Source organism: Oncorhynchus clarkii, chromosome 17 (genome assembly GCF_045791955.1).
Source record: "Oncorhynchus clarkii lewisi isolate Uvic-CL-2024 chromosome 17, UVic_Ocla_1.0, whole genome shotgun sequence".
Classification (NCBI taxonomy): Eukaryota; Metazoa; Chordata; class Actinopteri; order Salmoniformes; family Salmonidae; genus Oncorhynchus; species Oncorhynchus clarkii.
The window spans coordinates 1,444,400-1,467,195 of record NC_092163.1 but is presented as its reverse complement, the minus strand read 5'-3'; the positions used below and the strand labels follow the sequence as shown (position 1 = coordinate 1,467,195).

At 43.7% G+C, this 22,796-nt stretch overlaps 2 protein-coding genes across 5 annotated transcripts in view; one reads left to right on the top strand and one right to left on the bottom strand.

Annotated features, from left to right (window-relative positions):
• The window catches only part of LOC139370028 (zinc finger protein 585A-like), a 24,398-nt gene extending 15,751 nt beyond the window's left edge, over positions 1-8,647 (bottom strand). Inside the window, exons 1-4 of one of the 2 annotated variants that reach the window (XM_071109321.1) lie at positions 8,303-8,647; positions 7,315-7,896; positions 6,741-6,804; positions 1,269-1,504 (exon numbers count right to left, since the gene is read on the bottom strand). In XM_071109321.1, coding sequence (XP_070965422.1) covers positions 1,269-1,504; positions 6,741-6,804; positions 7,315-7,896; positions 8,303-8,311 — 891 coding nt within the window. In that variant the 5' untranslated portion in view covers positions 8,312-8,647. The remainder of the gene's footprint in view (positions 1-1,268; positions 1,505-6,740; positions 6,805-7,314; positions 7,897-8,302) is intronic. The other variant, XM_071109320.1, reaches the window with a different exon arrangement.
• LOC139370038 (zinc finger protein OZF-like) lies at positions 8,486-22,796 on the top strand. Of its 3 annotated transcripts, none has more exons than XM_071109337.1 (8): positions 8,486-8,526; positions 9,449-9,638; positions 9,716-9,775; positions 11,837-12,259; positions 12,517-12,635; positions 19,754-19,947; positions 21,194-21,362; positions 21,482-22,796. In XM_071109337.1, exons 1-8 carry the CDS (start codon positions 8,521-8,523, stop codon positions 21,737-21,739), a joined length of 1,419 nt encoding a protein of 472 aa, XP_070965438.1. In that variant the 5' UTR covers positions 8,486-8,520; the 3' UTR covers positions 21,740-22,796. The 3 variants fall into 3 exon arrangements, with proteins under 3 accessions (XP_070965438.1, XP_070965437.1, XP_070965439.1); XM_071109336.1 differs by lacking the exon at positions 8,486-8,526 and adding an exon at positions 8,688-8,798; XM_071109338.1 differs by lacking the exon at positions 8,486-8,526 and adding an exon at positions 8,694-8,798 and having other exon boundaries at positions 12,517-12,623; positions 21,482-22,453.

Genomic DNA, 22,796 nt, shown 5'->3' with positions numbered 1-22,796 from the left:
TGTAGATTTTGCTTTATGTTTTGGATCATTGTCTTGTTGGAAGACAAATCTCCGTCCCAGTCTCAGGTCTTTTGCAGACTCCATCAGGTTTTCTTCCAGAATGGTCCTGTATTTGGCTCCATCCATCTTCCCATCAATTTTAACCATCTTCCCTGTCCCTGCTGAAGAAAAGCAGGCCCAAATCATGATGCTGCCACCACCATGTTTGACAGTGGGGATGGTGTGGTCAGGGTGATGAGCTGTGTTGCTTTTACGCCAAACATAACGTTTTGCATTGTTGCCAAAAAGTTCAATTTTAGTTTCATCTGACCAGAGCACCTTCTTCCACATGTTTGGTGTGTCTCCCAGGTGGCTTGTGGCAAACTTTAAACGACACTTTTTATGGATATCTTTAAGAAATGGCTTTCTTCTTGCCACTCTTCCATAAAGGCCAGATTTGTGCAATATAGGACTGATTGTTGTCCTATGGACAAAGTCTCCCACCTCAGCTGTAGATCTCTGCAGTTCATCCAGAGTGATCATGGGCCTCTTGGCTGCATCTCTGATCAGTCTTCTCCTTGTATGAGCTGAAAGTTTAGAGGGACGGCCAGGTCTTGGTAGATTTGCAGTGATCTGATACTCCTTCCATTTCAATATTATCGCTTGCACAGTGCTCCTTGGGATGTTTAAAGCTTGGGAAATCTTTTTGTATCCAAATCCGGCTTTAAACTTCTTCACAACAGTATCTCGGACCTGCCTGGTGTGTTCCTTGTTCTTCATGATGCTCTCTGCGCTTTTAACGGACCTCTGAGACTATCACAGTGCAGGTGCATTTATACGGAGACTTGATTACACACAGGTGGATTGTATTTATCATCATTAGTCATTTAGGTCAACATTGGATCATTCAGAGATCCTCACTGCACTTCTGGAGAGAGTTTGCTGCACTAAAAGTAAAGGGGCTGAATAATTTTGCACGCCCAATTTTTCAGTTTTTGATTTGTTAAAAAAGTTTGAAATATCCAATAAATGTCGTTCCACTTCATGATTGTGTCCCACTTGTTGTTGATTCTTCACAAAAAAATACAGTTTTATATCTTTATGTTTGAAGCCTGAAATGTGGCAAAAGGTCGCAAAGTTCAAGGGGGCCGAATACTTTCGCAAGGCATTGTGTATATATATATATATATATATATATATATATATATATATATATATATATATATATTGACCAGAGCCCAATGGTAATAGGATCCCATTTGGGACGCACTCAAATCAACTGAACCTACCCTCTGGTGTGACTCCATGTAGCCCCGGGCTGAGAAGCGTTGACCACAGTCTGGACAGGAGAAGGGCTTCTCTCCCCTGTGGGTGGTCAGGTGGACACGCAGCTTGTAGAAGGTAGAGAACTGCTCTCCGCACTTCTGACAGGTGTTGGAAGTGTTGTTGTGGTTCTGCTGGTGTTGGACAGGTAGTTCTCCCGGTGTAGAGGGGACGGAGCTGGGAGGAGGGGCAGGACTGTCTCCTGTGGGAATGAGATAGTAATAGTTTGTGTCGGGGGGCTAGGGTCAGTCTTATGTCTGGAGTATTTATCCAGTGTTCTGTGTGAATTTAAGTATGCTCCCTCTAATTCTCTCTCTCTCTCCCTCCCTCCCCTCCCGGAGGACCTGAGCCCATGCCTCAGGACTACCTGGCCTGATGACTCCTTGCTGTCCCCAGTCCACCTGGTCATGCTGCTGCTCCAGTTTCAACTGTTCTGCCTGCGACTATGGAACCCTGACCTGTTCACCAGACATGCTACCTTGTCCCGGATCTGCTGTTTTGGACTCTCTCTCTCTACCGCACCTGCTGTCTCTACCTCTGAATGCTCAGCTATGAAAAGCCAACTGACATTTACTCCTGAGGTGCTGACCTGTTGCACCCTCTACAACCACTGTGATTATTATTATTATTTGACTCTGCTGGTCATCTATGAACGTTTGAACATCTTGGCCATGTTCTGTTATAATCTCCACCCGGCACAGCCAGAAGAGGACTGGCCACCCCTCTTAGCCTGTTTCCTCTCTAGGTTTCTTTCTAGGTTCCGGTCTTTCTAGGGAGTTTCTACTAGCCACCGTGCTTCGACATCAGCATTGCTGTTTGGGGTTTTAGGCTGGGATTCTATACAGCACTTTGTGACGTCGGCTGATGTAAAAAGGGCTTTATAAATACATTTGATTGATTGATTGGTTAGACCAGAACCATGTGTTTAGACAGCTGGGTGATTAAGGCTTCGGCATTATGATGCATTTACATGACACTTCAACATTCTATGGAGCCATGTTAGCACTCCATTAGCACACCATTAGCATAACCCATGTTAGTACCACATTAGCATAACCCATGTTAGTACTCCATTAGCACCCCATTAGCATAACCCATGTTAGTACTCCATTAGCACCCCATTAGCATAACCCATGTTAGCACTCCATTAGCACGCCATTAGCATAACCCATGTTAGCACTCCATTAGCATAACCTATGTTAGCACTTCATTAGCATAACATGGGAAACATTTAAATAATTCTATGTCACTATGTCTAGAAGTAGAACAATATTACAATTTGAAAGTTGGTCCAACGCACCTGGGTTCAAATACTATCTGAAATCTTTCAGATACTGTTAGCGTTTGCTCTAGCTTGCCAGGAGTACCAGATGGGCGGGGTTTGCGTTTTTTTTTGTTGCATCTACTCTTATTGGTTCCATTGCGCAAGACAAGCCCAATTAATCCCAGATAAAGTATTTGGAATGACTTCAAATACACGAAACAAAAATATAAAACGCAACATGTAAAGTTTTAGTCCCATGTTTCACGAGCTGAAATAAAAGATCCCAGAAATGTCCCATAAAAAAAAGCTTATTTCTCTAACATTTTGTGCATAAATGTGTTTACATCCTGTTAGTGAGCATTTCTCCTTTGCCACGATAATCCATCCACCTGACAGGTGTGGCATATCAAGAAGCTGATTAAAAACTTCTAATGGCTGCAGGGGCAGTATTGAGTCGCTTGGATGAAAGGTGCGCAGAGGTGCCCAGGGTAAATGGCCTGCTCCTCAGTCTCAGTTGCTAATAAATGCATATTACTATTAGTATTGGATGGAAAACACTGAAGTTTCTAAAACTGTTTGAATGAGTATAACATTATACTCTGTGAGTATAACTGAACTCATATGGCAGGCAAAAACCTGAGAAGAAATCCAAACAAGAAGTGAGAAATCTGAGGTTGGTCGATTTTTCAACCCAGGCCCTATTGAATTCACAGTGGGATATGGATAAAGTTGCACTTCCTAGGGCTTCCACTAGATGCCAACTGTCTTTGGAAACTTGAATGAGGCTTCTACTGTGTTGTGGTCCTGAATACGAGCTGAATGAGTCAGGTTACTGGCAGAGAGCCATTTCCTGGTCATGCGTATTCCACATGATATCGACCTGCATTCCATTGCTTCTCTAGACACAAAGGAATTCTCCGGTTGGAACTTTATTGAAGATTTATGATAACAAAACCCTAAAGATTGATTATATACTTAGTTTGAAATGTTTCTTCGACCTGTAATAACTTTTTGAAGTTTTTGTCCGAAGTTATGCAGGACCTGCACGAGCGTTTGGATATGTGTGCCTAACGCGCTAACAAAAGTAGCTACTTAGACATAAATAATGGACATTATCGAACAAATCAAGCATTTATTGTGGAACTAGGATTCCGGTGAGTGCATTCTGATGAAGATCATCAAAGGTAAGGAAATATTTATAATGTGATTTCTTGTTTCTGTTGACTCCAACATGGCGGGAAAATTGTATTTATTTTCTGAGAGCCGTCTCAGATTATTGCATGGTTTGCTTTTTCCGTAAAGTTTTTTTGAAATCTGACACAGTGGTTGCATTAAGGAGAGGTATATCTATAATTCCATGTGTATAACTTGTATTATCATCTACATTTATGATGAGTATTTCTGTTGAATCGATGTGGCTATGCAAAATCACTGGATGTTTTTGGAACTAGTGAATGTAACGCGCCAATGTAAACTCAGATTTTGATAAATATTAACTTTATCAAACAAAACATACACGTATTGTGTCACATGAAGTCCTATGAGTGTCATCTGATGAAGATCATCAAAGGTTAGTGATTAATTGTCTCTATTTGTGCTTTTTGTGACTCCTCTCTTTGGCTGGAAAAATGGCTGAGTTTTTCTTTGGTTTGGTGGTGACCTAACATAATCGTTTGTGGTGCTTTCACTGTAAAGCCTATTTGAAATTGGACACTGTGGTGGGATTAACAACAAGATTACCTTTAAAACGGTATAAGATACATGTATGTTTGAGGAATTTTAATTATGAGATTTCTGTTGTTTTGAATTTGGCGCCCTGCACTTTCACTGGCTGTTGTCATATCATCCCGTTAACGGGATTGCAGCCCTAAGAAGTTTCAATTAAAGAGCATGATCATTACAGAGGTGCACCTTGTGCTGGGGACAAAATGCCACTCCAATGTACAGTTTTGTCAAACAAAACAATGCCACAAATCAAATCAAATTTATTTATATAGCCCTTCGTACATCAGCTGATATCTCAAAGTGCTGTACAGAAACCCAGCCTAAAACCCCAAACAGCAAGCAATGCAGGTGTAGAAGCACGGTGGCTAGGAAAAACTCCTAGTCCTGCCGACTGCAGGAATGTCCACCACATCTGTTGCCAGAGAATTTAATGTAAAGTTTTAGAGAATTTGGCAGTACATCCAACCGGCCTTACAACCGAAGACCACGTGTAACCACCAGGACCTCCACATCCGGCTTCTTCACCAGCCACCCGGACAGATGATGAAACTGTGGGTTTTGCACAACCAAAGAATTTCTGCATAAACTGTCAGAAACCGTCTCAGGGCAGCTCATTTGCGTGCTCGTTGTCCTTGCTCGTTGCCCTCACCAGGGTCTCGACCTGACTGCTGTTCGGCGTCGAAACCGACTCCAGTGGGTAAATGCTTACCTTCGATGGCCACAGAGTTCCTCTGTCTGTTTTCTTAATATTTTATTTTTATTGGCCAGTCTGAGATATGGCTTTTTCCTTGCAACTCTGCCTTGAAGGCCAGCATCCCGGAGTCGCCTCTTCACTGCTGACGTTGAGACTGGTGTTTTGCGGGTACTATTTAATGAAGCTGCAACTAGACAGTCTAATGTGCTTGTCCTCTTGCTCAGTTGTGCACCCGGGCCTCCCACTCCTCTTTCTATTCTGGTTAGAGCCAGTTTGCACTGTTCTGTGAAGGGAGTAGTACACAGCGTTGTACGAGATCTTCAGTTTCTTGGCAATTTCTTGCATGGATTAACCTTCATTTCTCAGAACAAGAATAGAATGACGAGTTTCAGAAGTAAGTTATTTGTTTCTGGCCATTTTGAGCCTGTAATCGAACCCACAAATGCTGATGCTCCAGATACTCAACTAGTCTAAAGAAGGCCAGTTTTATTGCTTCCTTAAATCAGAACAACCATTTTCAGCTGTGCTAACATAATTGCAAAAGGGATTTCTAATGATCAATTAGCCTTTTAAAATGATAAACTTTGATTAGCTAACACAATGTGCCATTGGAACACAGGAGTGATGGATGCTGATAACGGGCCTCTGTACGACCTATGTAGATAATCCATTAAAAATCAGCCGTTTCCAGCTACAATAGTCATTTACAACATTAACAATGTCTACACTATATTTCTGATCAATTTGATGTTATTTTAAATGGACAAAAAAAAGGCGGTTTTCTTTCAAAAAAACAAGGACATTTCCTTGTGACCCCAAACTTTTCAACGGTCGTGGAACATTGAACATTATTCAGGATAAAAACACAAAGTCCAGAGGCATATTTACACTGATTGTACAAAGCATTAGAAACACCTTCCTAATATTGAGTTGCACCTCGCCCCTTTGATCTCAGAACAGACTAAATTTGTCGGGAGGGCATGGACTCCACAAGGTGTCTAAAGAGTTGCACAGGGATGCTGGCCCATGTCGACTCCAATGCTTCCCACGGTTGTGTCAAGTTGGCTGGATGTCCTTTGGGTGGTGGACCATTCTTGATACACACAGGAAACTGTTACGTATCAAAAACCCAGCAGCGTTGCAGTTCTTGACACAAACTGGTGCGTCTGGCCCTGTTCAAAGGCACAAATCTGTTGTCTTGCCCATTCACCCTCTGAATGGCACACATACACAATCCATGTCTCGTTTGTCTCAAGGCTTAAAAATCCTTCTTTAACCCGTCTCCTCCCCTTCATCTACACTGATTGATTTGAAGTGGATTTAACAAGTGACAGCAATAAGGGATCATAGCTTTCACCTGGATTCACCTGGTCAGTCTATGTTTATTTTTTAAAATGTTATTTAGCCTTTAACTAGGCAAGTCAGTTAAAAACAAATTCTTATTTATAATGACGGCCTACCAGAAGGCAAATGGCCTCCTGCGGGGATGGGGATTACACACACATATATATATAAATGTCATGGAAAGAGCTGGTGTTCTTAATGTTTTGTACACTCAGTGTACATTGTGGACCTCAAAGGGCCAGCAACTCACTTGAACATGATTTGCATAGTAGCAACATGTCTTCCTAAACCACCTGTCAGTACCTTGAGGTACTACGGCCCTTTATCAATGGGGGCCGGCCCGGGTGATTTATGGAACTTGAACATGATTTGCATAATAGCAACAAGTCTTCCTAAACCACCTGTCAGTACCTTGAGCCAGACGGACATCCTCTTGCTCTGGCAGCACATCCACTACAGCCTGAAGTTTAGAATTCTAAAATGAGACAACAATGAGAAGTTAAAGACAGTTGAAACATACCTGTTGAGAAGTTATTGAACAGCCAGTTGTCTAGGAGTCGTGTCTCAGATAGCACCCTAATCCCTATATTGTGCACTACTTTTTTACAAGGCACCAGGACCAATCCCTATTCCCTAAATAGTACACTAACTTTGACCAGGGCCCATAGGGCTGAGTAACTGATTATAGCCAGCTCCTGTCAAAAGTAGTGCACTATATAGGGAATACGATGCCAATTGAAACACAGCCCTAGTCCTCCAATTGAGACACAGCCCTAGTCCTCCAATTGAGACACAGCCCTAGTCCTCCAATTGAGACACAGCCCTAGTCCTCCAATTGAGACACAACCCTAGTCCTCCAATTGAGACACAACCCTAGTCTCAATTGAGACACAGCCCTAGTTCTTCAATTTAGACATAGCCCTAGTCCTCCAATTGAGACACAGCCCTAGTCCCCCAATTGAGACACAGCACTAGTCCTCCCCACCTTGTTACTAGTATCGTCCTGTTGGACAAGCAGCTCCTGTTGGTGTGGCAGCACATCTTCAGCAGCTCTTAGTCTTGTCGACCCCTCAGCGTGACCCCTTCCGTGTCTCAACAAGGCTCCTGATTGGTAGAAGCTCTTCCCACAGTCAGGTGCAAGACAGCGGTAGGGCTTCTCCCCCGTGTGGCTTTTCTGGTGTATCCTAAAGGAGGACTGCTGAGAGAAGCTCTTCCCACACACGGTGCAGTGGAACGGCTTCTCTCCCGTGTGGGTCTTCATGTGTCGGTCCCGGGACTGTTTTGTAGTGAAGAGTCGTCCACACACAGAGCAGGGGAAAGACTTCTTAGTGGATGATGTTGTGTTGTAGAGGTTGTTCTGTTGTACTACAGGGACATCAGACTCACACCACACTCCTCTCTCTTCAGCGGAAATCTTTGAGGCCAGCGTTTCACGGTGATGGAGATAATCGTGGTTTTCCAACACCATCTCTTGCTGGCTCAACAGTGAGCTCTGGTCACCATGGTTACAGTCAGCTCCAGCGTTGTGGCGAAGAGGAGACAGGTTGGACACTTGGTCTACAGACTCCTGCAGCAGAGAACAGCACAGGCTAGGCTTCACCCTTACAGGTAAACAATTTAAACAAATTTAGCACTTGGTTCAGTCTAGTCCGCTGGACCCTGAGTTAGGAACATCACTACACTGTTGTGCTGTATCGTCTCCTGCCGGATACTAAAGTAAAAAAAAACTCAAATCAAGAAGTTGTTGCTGTTTTTGTTCATATTGCGAAACAACACAGTTAACGCTAGACACATATAAGGGTGACTATGTGATTAGCTAAAAAACGACATTGTTATTACAACCAACAATTCAGCTGACAGCAGACACTAGTTGGCATCGGCGACAAGCCAGCAAGCTAGCTACATGAAATATTTACACTCATATATATTGAAAGAAAGCGGTTCCTCCCCCCCCCGACAAAATGTCCTGTCACCTCGTCCATGCTGTGTTGTTTAAGATGGTCCACCGGACAGGAATATCACAGGGATGACACACGGGTCATCAGCAGGTCGGGGAAGTTGTCATGTCAACCAGGACAGGGCCATGGCTAACGGTAGCTAAACCTGTTCCCCTGTTAGTCTTACGATGTTGCCCAGGACATAATAGGACGGTGATCTCCAAAAGTCGCCGTTCAACGAAGTCCCGTGGCCGATGAACGTAAGACAAAAGCGAAGTTCATAGCTGAATAGTTGTATTAGCAAAATGGGAAGATAAGAAGCTACCATCGGCCAACTATAAACTTGCTAGCTTAACAGTAAAAAAGACAGAAGTAAAAGATAAATCACAAGCGGTAGTTGATTGCTCTCGTCTAGATGGTCACGTCTGACGACACTGAGGCGGAAGCCGGAAGAAAAACAACAACCAGTTTGTTTCATATTCTGAGCTTCTTCTTTTTTTAAAGAGCACTACTATATACAATGGACGTGGTGGTGAGTAGACAACAATAAACTCAAATATAACATGTACAATGTTTAGAAGGTGGACGTATGTTTTTTAATTTTCTGCTCAGTTCAGCGGTTTTGAACAAAGCAGCAGTTTCCTTGCCCGGTGGAAGCAGTCTAATCGATACGTTTCAACATTATTATTTCCCGTTACAGAAGTGAAGTGAAATAGCTAGAATGGTGATATGCAGCGACCATGTTGGTGCTAGCAGTTTCCATCAATGAATATGTATAGAGATGCGTGTTCAGGCATGATGTAGAATAAACCAGAATCTGGGTTTACGAAGGAGTCAGTTGAATATTGCGATTATCCTTTAAGCCCAGGAAACAGCCATTCACACATTTTTCAAACTTAATCATGTTAAAATATGTTCGGTACCTACCAAAGAATTGAGTTAAACTGAACAACTATATAAATTACAACTGTTCCTGGCCGGCATTTGCCTAGAAAAAAAAAAGTTAAAGTAAATATATATATATATATATATTAAAGTAAAAAAAAAATATATATATATATATATATATATATATATATATATATACATACGCACACTAAAGAAAGCTACATGTAACCATAAAAATGCTTTGTCTGGAAATAATTGTAGTGACAAATCCACTTCAGTTTTCTTCTCTCTCAGGAGACCAAACTCACAGGGTCCCCTGGGCCCAAAGGTATCCATGGAGACCAAGTAATGCAGACCCTGAGGGGGGTGAAGCAGGAGGACTGTGGGCCCCTAACAACACCCCTAACAACGTACCTACGTTTTGCCCATGTGAAAACAGAAGAAGAGGAGGAAGAGACATGGGGTGTGGCTCACCCAAGTACAGGTGCTCTTGCCTTCTCTCTCTTTGTGATTTGTTTATTTACAACTTGCCGTGATTTAAATCTTGTGTGTTTCCTTAAGGGTTCTTCAACGTCAAGAAGGAGGAAGAGGAAGAAGCCATAATATATCCTATACAGCCTAGTGAGTACAGCATCACAGAGGAGTCATAGTATATCCTATACAGACTAGTGAGTACAGCATCACAGAGGAGCCATAGTATATCCTATACAGCCTAGTGAGTACAGCATCACAGAGGAGTCATAGTATATCCTATACGGACTAGTGAGTACAGCATCACAGAGGAGCCATAGTATATCCTATACAGCCTAGTGAGTACAGCATCACAGAGGAGCCATAGAATATCCTATACAGCATCACAGAGGAGCCATAGTATATCCTATACAGCATCACAGAGGAGCCATAGTATATCCTATACAGCCTAGTGAGTACAGCATCACAGAGGAGCCATAGTATATCCTATACGGACTAGTGAGTACAGCATCACAGAGGAGTCATAGTATATCCTATACAGCCTAGTGAGTACAGCATCACAGAGGAGCCATAGTATATCCTATACAGCATCACAGAGGAGCCATAGTATATCCTATACAGCCTAGTGAGTACAGCATCACAGAGGAGCCATAGTATATCCTATACAGCCTAGTGAGTACAGCATCACAGGAGCCATAGTATATCCTATACAGCATCACAGAGGAGCCATAGTATATCCTATACAGACTAGTGGGTACAGCATCACAGAGGAGCCATAGTATATCCTATACAGCCTAGTGAGTACAGCATCACAGAGGAGCCATAGTATATCCTATACAGCATCACAGAGGAGCCATAGTATATCCTATACAGCATCACAGAGGAGCCATAGTATATCCTATACAGCCTAGTGAGTACAGCATCACAGAGGAGCCATAGTATATCCTATACAGCATCACAAAGGAGCCATAGTATATCCTATACAGCCTAGTGAGTACAGCATCACAGAGGAGCCATAGTATATCCTATACAGTCTAGTGAGTACAGCATCACAGTGGAGCCATAGTATATCCTATACAGCCTAGTGAGTACAGCATCACAGAGGAGCCATAGTATATCCTATACAGCCTAGTGAGTACAGCATCACAGAGGAGCCATAGTATATCCTATACAGACTAGTGGGTACAGCATCACAGAGGAGCCATAGTATATCCTATACAGCCTAGTGAGTACAGCATCACAGAGGAGCCATAGAATATCCTATACAGCATCACAGAGGAGCCATAGTATATCCTATACAGCATCACAGAGGAGCCATAGTATATCCTATACAGCCTAGTGAGTACAGCATCACAGAGGAGCCATAGTATATCCTATACAGCATCACAGAGGAGCCATAGTATATCCTATACAGACTAGTGGGTACAGCATCACAGAGGAGCCATAGTATATCCTATACAGCCTAGTGAGTACAGCATCACAGATGAGCCATAGTATATCCTATACAGCATCACAGAGGAGCCATAGTATATCCTATACAGCATCACAGAGGAGCCATAGTATATCCTATACAGCCTAGTGAGTACAGCATCACAGAGGAGCCATAGTATATCCTATACAGCATCACAAAGGAGCCATAGTATATCCTATACAGCCTAGTGAGTACAGCATCACAGAGGAGCCATAGTATATCCTATACAGTCTAGTGAGTACAGCATCACAGAGGAGCCATAGTATATCCTATACAGCCTAGTGAGTACAGCATCACAGAGGAGCCATAGTATATCCTATACAGCCTAGTGAGTACAGCATCACAGAGGAGCCATAGTATATCCTATACAGACTAGTGGGTACAGCATCACAGAGGAGCCATAGTATATCCTATACAGCATCACAGAGGAGCCATAGTATATCCTATACAGCCTAGTGAGTACAGCATCACAGAGGAGCCATAGTATATCCTATACAGCATCACAGAGGAGCCATAGTATATCCTATACAGACTAGTGAGTACAGCATCACAGAGGAGCCATAGTATATCCTATACAGCCTAGTGAGTACAGCATCACAGAGGAGCCATAGTATATCCTATACAGCATCACAGAGGAGCCATAGTATATCTTATACGGCCTAGTGAGTACAGCATCACAGAGGAGCTACCATGGCATTACTAAGCCTCTTATCTGACCTGAGATTTCTCTGTTCCCTCAGATGACAACCCAAGCCCCACTTCTGACATTACCAGCCACAGTTCTGATGACTCCAGCCCTGACAATGGCCCTAGAGCCACCCCTGACAAGAACAACCCCTGCCATAACAACGACCCCAGGTCTGGCCCTGCCAGTGGAGGGGCATCGGACAAGGACCCTGCATCCAGAGAGGAAGATGAGGAGGGAGAGGAGAGGAGCCCCCAGATCTCAGCAAACCCAGGGACTAAGCCCAACAAGACCAAAGGCGGTCATCAGAGGCCGTTCCCCTGCTCTAGGTGTGGGAAGCGTTTATCCACCACTGTTAGCTTAGACAAACACCAGGTCATCCACACCCGACTGAGACCGTACCCCTGCTCCGTACCGGCCTGCGCCAAGAGGTTCTGCTCACCAGCCGAGCTGAAGAGACACACACTCACACACACAGGTTTTTTAAAAGTTTTTTACTTTGGTTCCTTTGGAAAGTATTCAGCCTAAATTTATTTTCAAAGTTCAATCAAGTGAAAAATCAAGAGTCGGGTTCTCAACCAATCTGGTCAATAAATAGTTTTGACATAAGTTTTGTCCACTTGTTTTGGGGTTGAATTGTTTAAGGTCGTTCTAGTGTACCTTTTTTAAAGTCATTCAATCATCAGACAATCAAGTTCAATACGTGGTGTGTTTTGTGTCCCTCACCCAATACAGGAGAGAGACCCTTCCCCTGTCCAGACTGTGACAAGAGCTTCACCATACTGGCTGCTTTAAAGACCCACCAGAGAACACACACAGGAGAGAGACCTTACGTCTGTGAGGTGTGTGGGAAGGTTGGTTCTTTTTATTACATCTCTAAAGACCCACCAGAGAACACACACAGGAGAGAGACCTTACGTCTGTGAGGTGTGTGGGAAGGTTGGTTCTTTTTATTAAATCCCTAAAGACCCACCAGAGAACACACACAGGAGAGAGACCTTACGTCTGTGAGGTGTGTTGGGAAGGTTGGTTCTTTTTATTACATCTCTAAAGACCCACCAGAGAACACACACAGGAGAGAGACCTTACGTCTGTGAGGTGTGTTGGGAAGGTTGGTTCTTTTTATTACATCTCTAAAGACCCACCAGAGAACACACACAGGAGAGAGACCTTACGTCTGTGAGGTGTGTTGGGAAGGTTGGTTCTTTTTATTACATCTCTAAAGACCCACCAGAGAACACACACAGGAGAGAGACCTTACGTCTGTGAGGTGTGTTGGGAAGGTTGGTTCTTTTTATTACATCTCTAAAGACCCACCAGAGAACACACACAGGAGAGAGACCTTACGTCTGTGAGGTGTGTTGGGAAGGTTGGTTCTTTTTATTACATCTCTAAAGACCCACCAGAGAACACACACAGGAGAGAGACCTTACGTCTGTGAGGTGTGTTGGGAAGGTTGGTTCTTTTTATTACATCTCTAAAGACCCACCAGAGAACACACACAGGAGAGAGACCTTACGTCTGTGAGGTGTGTTGGGAAGGTTGGTTCTTTTTATTACATCTCTAAAGACCCACCAGAGAACACACACAGGAGAGAGACCTTACGTCTGTGAGGTGTGTTGGGAAGGTTGGTTCTTTTTATTACATCTCTAAAGACCCACCAGAGAACACACACAGGAGAGAGACCTTACGTCTGTGAGGTGTGTTGGGAAGGTTGGTTCTTTTTATTACATCTCTAAAGACCCACCAGAGAACACACACAGGAGAGAGACCTTACGTCTGTGAGGTGTGTTGGGAAGGTTGGTTCTTTTTATTACATCTCTAAAGACCCACCAGAGAACACACACAGGAGAGAGACCTTACGTCTGTGAGGTGTGTGGGGAAGGTTGGTTCTTTTTATTACATCTCTAAAGACCCACCAGAGAACACACACAGGAGAGAGACCTTACGTCTGTGAGGTGTGTGGGGAAGGTTGGTTCTTTTTATTACATCTCTAAAGACCCACCAGAGAACACACACAGGAGAGAGACCTTACGTCTGTGAGGTGTGTGGGGAAGGTTGGTTCTTTTTATTACATCTCTAAAGACCCACCAGAGAACACACACAGGAGAGAGACCTTACGTCTGTGAGGTGTGTTGGGAAGGTTGGTTCTTTTTATTACATCTCTAAAGACCCACCAGAGAACACACACAGGAGAGAGACCTTACGTCTGTGAGGTGTGTTGGGAAGGTTGGTTCTTTTTATTACATCTCTAAAGACCCACCAGAGAACACACACAGGAGAGAGACCTTACGTCTGTGAGGTGTGTTGGGAAGGTTGGTTCTTTTTATTACATCTCTAAAGACCCACCAGAGAACACACACAGGAGAGAGACCTTACGTCTGTGAGGTGTGTTGGGAAGGTTGGTTCTTTTTATTACATCTCTAAAGACCCACCAGAGAACACACACAGGAGAGAGACCTTACGTCTGTGAGGTGTGTTGGGAAGGTTGGTTCTTTTTATTACATCTCTAAAGACCCACCAGAGAACACACACAGGAGAGAGACCTTACGTCTGTGAGGTGTGTGGGGAAGGTTGGTTCTTTTTATTACATCTCTAAAGACCCACCAGAGAACACACACAGGAGAGAGACCTTACGTCTGTGAGGTGTGTGGGGAAGGTTGGTTCTTTTTATTACATCTCTAAAGACCCACCAGAGAACACACACAGGAGAGAGACCTTACGTCTGTGAGGTGTGTGGGGAAGGTTGGTTCTTTTTATTACATCTCTAAAGACCCACCAGAGAACACACACAGGAGAGAGACCTTACGTCTGTGAGGTGTGTGGGGAAGGTTGGTTCTTTTTATTACATCTCTAAAGACCCACCAGAGAACACACACAGGAGAGAGACCTTACGTCTGTGAGGTGTGTTGGGAAGGTTGGTTCTTTTTATTACATCTCTAAAGACCCACCAGAGAACACACACAGGAGAGAGACCTTACGTCTGTGAGGTGTGTTGGGAAGGTTGGTTCTTTTTATTACATCTCTAAAGACCCACCAGAGAACACACACAGGAGAGAGACCTTACGTCTGTGAGGTGTGTGGGGAAGGTTGGTTCTTTTTATTACATCTCTAAAGACCCACCAGAGAACACACACAGGAGAGAGACCTTACGTCTGTGAGGTGTGTGGGGAAGGTTGGTTCTTTTTATTACATCTCTAAAGACCCACCAGAGAACACACACAGGAGAGAGACCTTACGTCTGTGAGGTGTGTGGGGAAGGTTGGTTCTTTTTATTACATCTCTAAAGACCCACCAGAGAACACACACAGGAGAGAGACCTTACGTCTGTGAGGTGTGTTGGGAAGGTTGGTTCTTTTTATTACATCTCTAAAGACCCACCAGAGAACACACACAGGAGAGAGACCTTACGTCTGTGAGGTGTGTTGGGAAGGTTGGTTCTTTTTATTACATCTCTAAAGACCCACCAGAGAACACACACAGGAGAGAGACCTTACGTCTGTGAGGTGTGTGGGGAAGGTTGGTTCTTTTTATTACATCTCTAAAGACCCACCAGAGAACACACACAGGAGAGAGACCTTACGTCTGTGAGGTGTGTGGGGAAGGTTGGTTCTTTTTATTACATCTCTAAAGACCCACCAGAGAACACACACAGGAGAGAGACCTTACGTCTGTGAGGTGTGTTGGGAAGGTTGGTTCTTTTTATTACATCTCTAAAGACCCACCAGAGAACACACACAGGAGAGAGACCTTACGTCTGTGAGGTGTGTGGGGAAGGTTGGTTCTTTTTATTACATCTCTAAAGACCCACCAGAGAACACACACAGGAGAGAGACCTTACGTCTGTGAGGTGTGTTGGGAAGGTTGGTTCTTTTTATTACATCTCTAAAGACCCACCAGAGAACACACACAGGAGAGAGACCTTACGTCTGTGAGGTGTGTTGGGAAGGTTGGTTCTTTTTATTACATCTCTAAAGACCCACCAGAGAACACACACAGGAGAGAGACCTTACGTCTGTGAGGTGTGTGGGGAAGGTTGGTTCTTTTTATTACATCTCTAAAGACCCACCAGAGAACACACACAGGAGAGAGACCTTACGTCTGTGAGGTGTGTGGGGAAGGTTGGTTCTTTTTATTACATCTCTAAAGACCCACCAGAGAACACACACAGGAGAGAGACCTTACGTCTGTGAGGTGTGTGGGGAAGGTTGGTTCTTTTTATTACATCTCTAAAGACCCACCAGAGAACACACACAGGAGAGAGACCTTACGTCTGTGAGGTGTGTTGGGAAGGTTGGTTCTTTTTATTACATCTCTAAAGACCCACCAGAGAACACACACAGGAGAGAGACCTTACGTCTGTGAGGTGTGTTGGGAAGGTTGGTTCTTTTTATTACATCTCTAAAGACCCACCAGAGAACACACACAGGAGAGAGACCTTACGTCTGTGAGGTGTGTGGGGAAGGTTGGTTCTTTTTATTACATCTCTAAAGACCCACCAGAGAACACACACAGGAGAGAGACCTTACGTCTGTGAGGTGTGTGGGGAAGGTTGGTTCTTTTTATTACATCTCTAAAGACCCACCAGAGAACACACACAGGAGAGAGACCTTACGTCTGTGAGGTGTGTTGGGAAGGTTGGTTCTTTTTATTACATCTCTAAAGACCCACCAGAGAACACACACAGGAGAGAGACCTTACGTCTGTGAGGTGTGTTGGGAAGGTTGGTTCTTTTTATTACATCTCTAAAGACCCACCAGAGAACACACACAGGAGAGAGACCTTACGTCTGTGAGGTGTGTGGGGAAGGTTGGTTCTTTTTATTACATCTCTAAAGACCCACCAGAGAACACACACAGGAGAGAGACCTTACGTCTGTGAGGTGTGTGGGGAAGGTTGGTTCTTTTTATTACATCTCTAAAGACCCACCAGAGAACACACACAGGAGAGAGACCTTACGTCTGTGAGGTGTGTGGGGAAGGTTGGTTCTTTTTATTACATCTCTAAAGACCCACCAGAGAACACACACAGGAGAGAGACCTTACGTCTGTGAGGTGTGTGGGGAAGGTTGGTTCTTTTTATTACATCTCTAAAGACCCACCAGAGAACACACACAGGAGAGAGACCTTACGTCTGTGAGGTGTGTTGGGAAGGTTGGTTCTTTTTATTACATCTCTAAAGACCCACCAGAGAACACACACAGGAGAGAGACCTTACGTCTGTGAGGTGTGTGGGGAAGGTTGGTTCTTTTTATTACATCTCTAAAGACCCACCAGAGAACACACACAGGAGAGAGACCTTACGTCTGTGAGGTGTGTTGGGAAGGTTGGTTCTTTTTATTACATCTCTAAAGACCCACCAGAGAACACACACAGGAGAGAGACCTTACGTCTGTGAGGTGTGTTGGGAAGGTTGGTTCTTTTTATTACATCTCTAAAGACCCACCAGAGAACACACACAGGAGAGAGACCTTACGTCTGTGAGGTGTGTTGGGAAGGTTGGTTCTTTTTATTACATCTCTAAAGACCCACCAGAGAACACACACAGGAGAGAGACCTTACGTCTGTGAGGTGTGTTGGGAAGGTTGGTTCTTTTTATTACATCTCTAAAGACCCACCAGAGAACACACACACGAGAGAGACCTTACGTCTGTGAGGTGTGTTGGGAAGGTTGGTTCTTTTTATTACATCTCTAAAGACCCACCAGAGAACACACACAGGAGAGAGACCTTACGTCTGTGAGGTGTGTGGGGAAGGTTGGTTCTTTTTATTACATCTCTAAAGACCCACCAGAGAACACACACAGGAGAGAGACCTTACGTCTGTGAGGTGTGTGGGGAAGGTTGGTTCTTTTTATTACATCTCTAAAGACCCACCAGAGAACACACACAGGAGAGAGACCTTACGTCTGTGAGGTGTGTGGGGAAGGTTGGTTCTTTTTATTACATCTCTAAAGACCCACCAGAGAACACACACAGGAGAGAGACCTTACGTCTGTGAGGTGTGTGGGGAAGGTTGGTTCTTTTTATTACATCTCTAAAGACCCACCAGAGAACACACACAGGAGAGAGACCTTACGTCTGTGAGGTGTGTGGGGAAGGTTGGTTCTTTTTATTACATCTCTAAAGACCCACCAGAGAACACACACAGGAGAGAGACCTTACGTCTGTGAGGTGTGTTGGGAAGGTTGGTTCTTTTTATTACATCTCTAAAGACCCACCAGAGAACACACACAGGAGAGAGACCTTACGTCTGTGAGGTGTGTGGGGAAGGTTGGTTCTTTTTATTACATCTCTAAAGACCCACCAGAGAACACACACAGGAGAGAGACCTTACGTCTGTGAGGTGTGTGGGGAAGGTTGGTTCTTTTTATTACATCTCTAAAGACCCACCAGAGAACACACACAGGAGAGAGACCTTACGTCTGTGAGGTGTGTGGGGAAGGTTGGTTCTTTTTATTACATCTCTAAAGACCCACCAGAGAACACACACAGGAGAGAGACCTTACGTCTGTGAGGTGTGTGGGGAAGGTTGGTTCTTTTTATTACATCTCTAAAGACCCACCAGAGAACACACACAGGAGAGAGACCTTACGTCTGTGAGGTGTGTGGGGAAGGTTGGTTCTTTTTATTACATCTCTAAAGACCCACCAGAGAACACACACAGGAGAGAGACCTTACGTCTGTGAGGTGTGTTGGGAAGGTTGGTTCTTTTTATTACATCTCTAAAGACCCACCAGAGAACACACACAGGAGAGAGACCTTACGTCTGTGAGGTGTGTTGGGAAGGTTGGTTCTTTTTATTACATCTCTAAAGACCCACCAGAGAACACACACAGGAGAGAGACCTTACGTCTGTGAGGTGTGTGGGGAAGGTTGGTTCTTTTTATTACATCTCTAAAGACCCACCAGAGAACACACACAGGAGAGAGACCTTACGTCTGTGAGGTGTGTTGGGAAGGTTGGTTCTTTTTATTACATCTCTAAAGACCCACCAGAGAACACACACAGGAGAGAGACCTTACGTCTGTGAGGTGTGTGGGGAAGGTTGGTTCTTTTTATTACATCTCTAAAGACCCACCAGAGAACACACACAGGAGAGAGACCTTACGTCTGTGAGGTGTGTGGGGAAGGTTGGTTCTTTTTATTACATCTCTAAAGACCCACCAGAGAACACACACAGGAGAGAGACCTTACGTCTGTGAGGTGTGTGGGGAAGGTTGGTTCTTTTTATTTAATCTCTTTTACTGATGGTTTGCTTTTACTTCTTGTCATTTGATCGTTTTACTGTGAAGAGTGTTGCGATTTTAAAACACATTTTGTAGTAATTTATAGTTATTTTTATGGACAGTGATAGTCAGAATGTATAGGGGAGACAGATACAGAGAGAGAGAGGATTCGTACCCATGTCGCCAGGTGTATACGCTGAGTGTACACAACATTAGGAACACCTGCTCTTTTCATGTCATAGACTGACCAGGTGAATCCAGGTGAAAGCTATGATCCCTTATTGATGTCACTTGTTAAATCCACTTCAATCAGTGTAGATGAAGGGGAGGAGACGGGTTACTGAAGGATTGTTAGGCCTCGAGACAAAATATTTAAGTGCCTTTGAACGGAGTATTGAGGTAGGTGCCAGGTAGGTGCCAGGTGCACCGGTTTGAGTGTGTCAAGATACCGCAACACTGCTGGGTTTTTCACGCTCAACAATTTCCTGTTGAACCACCCAAAGGTCATCCAAACAACATGACACAACAGTGGGAAGCACTGGAGTCAACATGGGCCAGCATCCCCGTGGAACTCTTTCCACACCGTGTAGAGGCCACGCCCCCAAGGAAGTGAGGCTGTTCTAAGGGCAACTCGATATTAGTAAGACGTTCCTAATGTTTTGTGCACTCAGTGTAAATACTCCAGACTCTGGCAAAAAGAGTGTTGTGATTTTAAATGCTCTTTAAATTTGATTTGATTTTTAAGGGCTTCGCCCAAACGGGGAACCTGAAATCCCACGAGCGCAGGCACACCGGAGAGAGACCGTTCTGCTGCTCCTTCTGTGGGAAGACCTTTGTAGAGTCTGGCCATCTGAAGAAGCACCAGCGTATCCATACAGGAGAGAAGCCATACCACTGCAGCAGCTGCCCCATGAAGTTCCCTTCCTCCAGCGAGCTCAGGTAACTCGGGGCCTATATTCATAAACCGTCTGAGTCGGAGTGCTGATTTAGGATCCGTTTTGTCTTTTAGATTACAATGACTGGACCGAGGGATCTGATCCTAGATCAGCTCTCCTATTGGATCTGAACAACATCACATGTACAAGGGGACCTGATCCTAGATCAGCTCTCCTATTGGATCTGAACAACATCACATGTACAAGGGGACCTGATCCTAGATCAGCTCTCCTATTGGATCTGATCTGAACAACATCACATGTACAAGGGGACCTGATCCTAGATCAGCTCTCCTATTGGATCTGAACAACATCACATGTACAAGGGGATCTGATCCTAGATCAGCTCTCCTATTGGATCTGATCTGAACAACATCACATGAACAAGGGGACCTGATCCTAGATCAGCTCTCCTATTGGATCTGATCTGAACAACATCACATGTACAAGGGGACCTGATCCTAGATCAGCTCTCCTATTGGATCTGATCTGAACAACATCAAATGTACAAGGGGATCTGATCCTAGATCAGCTCTCCTACTTTGAGATGCTTTATGAGTATGGGCCCATGTGTTACTCCCCTGATAACGTAATAACCACCGGACATTGTAATAGGTTATTACGTTTTTATCTGGAGAAAACATTATTATTAAGTCATCTGTTTGTTTTATTACGACATATGTTATGTCGTCATTTATTTCATTAAACTGTATTTTCTGTTGTTATGATTCAATGTCTTTAAAAAATTAAATTAAATTAACTGTCACAAACCAATTTCCTGTTGTGGGATATTCAAGTGAACTACTAGTACTTAACCAGTCAATTTCCTGTTGTGGGATATTCAAGTGAACTACTAGTACTTAACCAGTCAATTTCCTGTTGTGGGATATTCAAGTGATCTAGAACTACCAGTACTTAACCAGTCAATTTCCTGTTGTGGGATACTCAAGTGATCTAGAACTACTAGTACTTAACCAGTCAATTTCCCGTTGTGGGATATTCAAGTGAACTTGAACTACTAGTAATTAACCAGTCAATTTCCTGTTGTGGGATATTCAAGTGAACTACTAGTACTTAACCAGTCAATTTCCCGTTGTGGGATATTCAAGTGATCTAGAACTACTAGTACTTAACCAGTCAATTTCCTGTTGTGGGATATTCAAGTGAACTACTAGTACTTAACCAGTCAATTTCCTGTTGATATTCAAGTGAACTTGAACTACTGGTTCATGTATTATCTGTTGCTCCAGGGTCCATGAGAAGATCCACAGCCAGGAGAAACCTCACAGCTGCTCCTACTGCGACAAGGCCTTCAAACAGCTGTCCAACCTCAAGCTCCACCAGAGAATACACTCTGACCAGAAGCCTTACGCCTGCTCCTACTGCGACAAGACCTTCCGTGCTCGGGGGACCTTAAAGGTACAATATAGTTGTGGATTTTATTTCAGTTTACACAACATAATACTTGCTATCTACTATATACTGAAATTCTTATTGAATTAATACAATTTATATTGTGTATTTTTTTTACTTTGAAGGTGCACCTGAGGACTCACACAGGAGAGAGGCCTTACCCCTGCTCCGACTGTGACAAGCGTTTCATCACGTCCTCAGAGTTGAAGGTGCACCAGAGGATTCACACGGGGGAGAAGCCGTTCTACTGCTACGACTGTGGAAAGAGTTACTATCAGCTGAAGCAGCTGAAGGAACATATGAAGTTCAACCCGGACCACAGCACCACACGTAGCGGACTCAATAACATAGAGGACGAGGACAAGCTCTACTCAGTAACATAGAGGACGAGGACGAGGACGAGCTCTACTCTACGTCACATGATGATGTAACAATGTCTTTATTTTTTTTATTTTTTTAGTTGCCTAGAAACAGACATTACATTTTTTTTAAATAGTTTTTTTTATTTAACTAGGCAAGTCAGTTAAGAACAAATTTTTATTTATAATGACGGCCCACCCCGGCCAAACCTGGAAGACGCTGGGCCAATTGTGCGCCGCACTATGGGACTCCCAGTCACGGCCGGATGTGATACAGCCTTGATTCAAACCAGGGACTGTAGTGACGCCTCTTGCACTGAAATGCAGTGCCTTAGACCGCTGTGCCACTCAGAAGCCCCCTCAAAAAAAATATATAAATAAATATATATATATATATATATATATATATATATATATATATATATATATTTGCCATCGATGCCACATCATTGGAAAGAGAGATAGAACATTACTTTGCCAGCACTCTACTCGTTCCGTGATGACGTCACAGTGGTGATGTCAACATGTCTATTAGAATGTTCTGTCGGTTGTACTGAGCAGACACAAGGTCAACGCTCTGTTTAAGATGTCGACAAAGTTGTCATTTTGATTAAATGTTGTTTTTTTTAAAACATTTTTTAGGTTGTTTAGAAACTGACATTACATGAAAGACACATTTTACGACGTTTCCATTACAGTTGTTATGTGTGTGAAGTCATACTGTATAAACCAAAAAAAGAATGGCGGCTGTTTAGTTTTTGATACATTTTATAAATGCCGACAGATAATTTGTGCGTCGACATGATGGGATCTTTTTGTGTCGGTCAAAGTATTTATGCGAGAAATGGCGCTGGAAACGCCTTTATGTGTAAATATTGATATAATTAATACCCGTCATATCGAAGTACATTTGGAGTCACTCACGCGATGACGTGGTGTGCGGTCCTCCCCTACGACTCGTCGGGAAAGCAAGCAGTTTATTAGGCTACAGATGAAATACCGTAGAAATCATGAACTTCACAGGGTGGTGAAAGTGCACGGTGATCTTGATGCTCCTTTCCAATAAATGTCGAGGGTCTTA

Coding starts and splice junctions, on each gene's coding strand:
- LOC139370038 (XM_071109336.1), top strand. Junction 12,260..12,516: donor ACACACACTCACACACACAG/GTTTTTTAAAAG, acceptor CACCCAATACAG/GAGAGAGACCCTTCCCCTGT. Junction 21,363..21,481: donor GTGCTCGGGGGACCTTAAAG/GTACAATATAGT, acceptor TTTACTTTGAAG/GTGCACCTGAGGACTCACAC.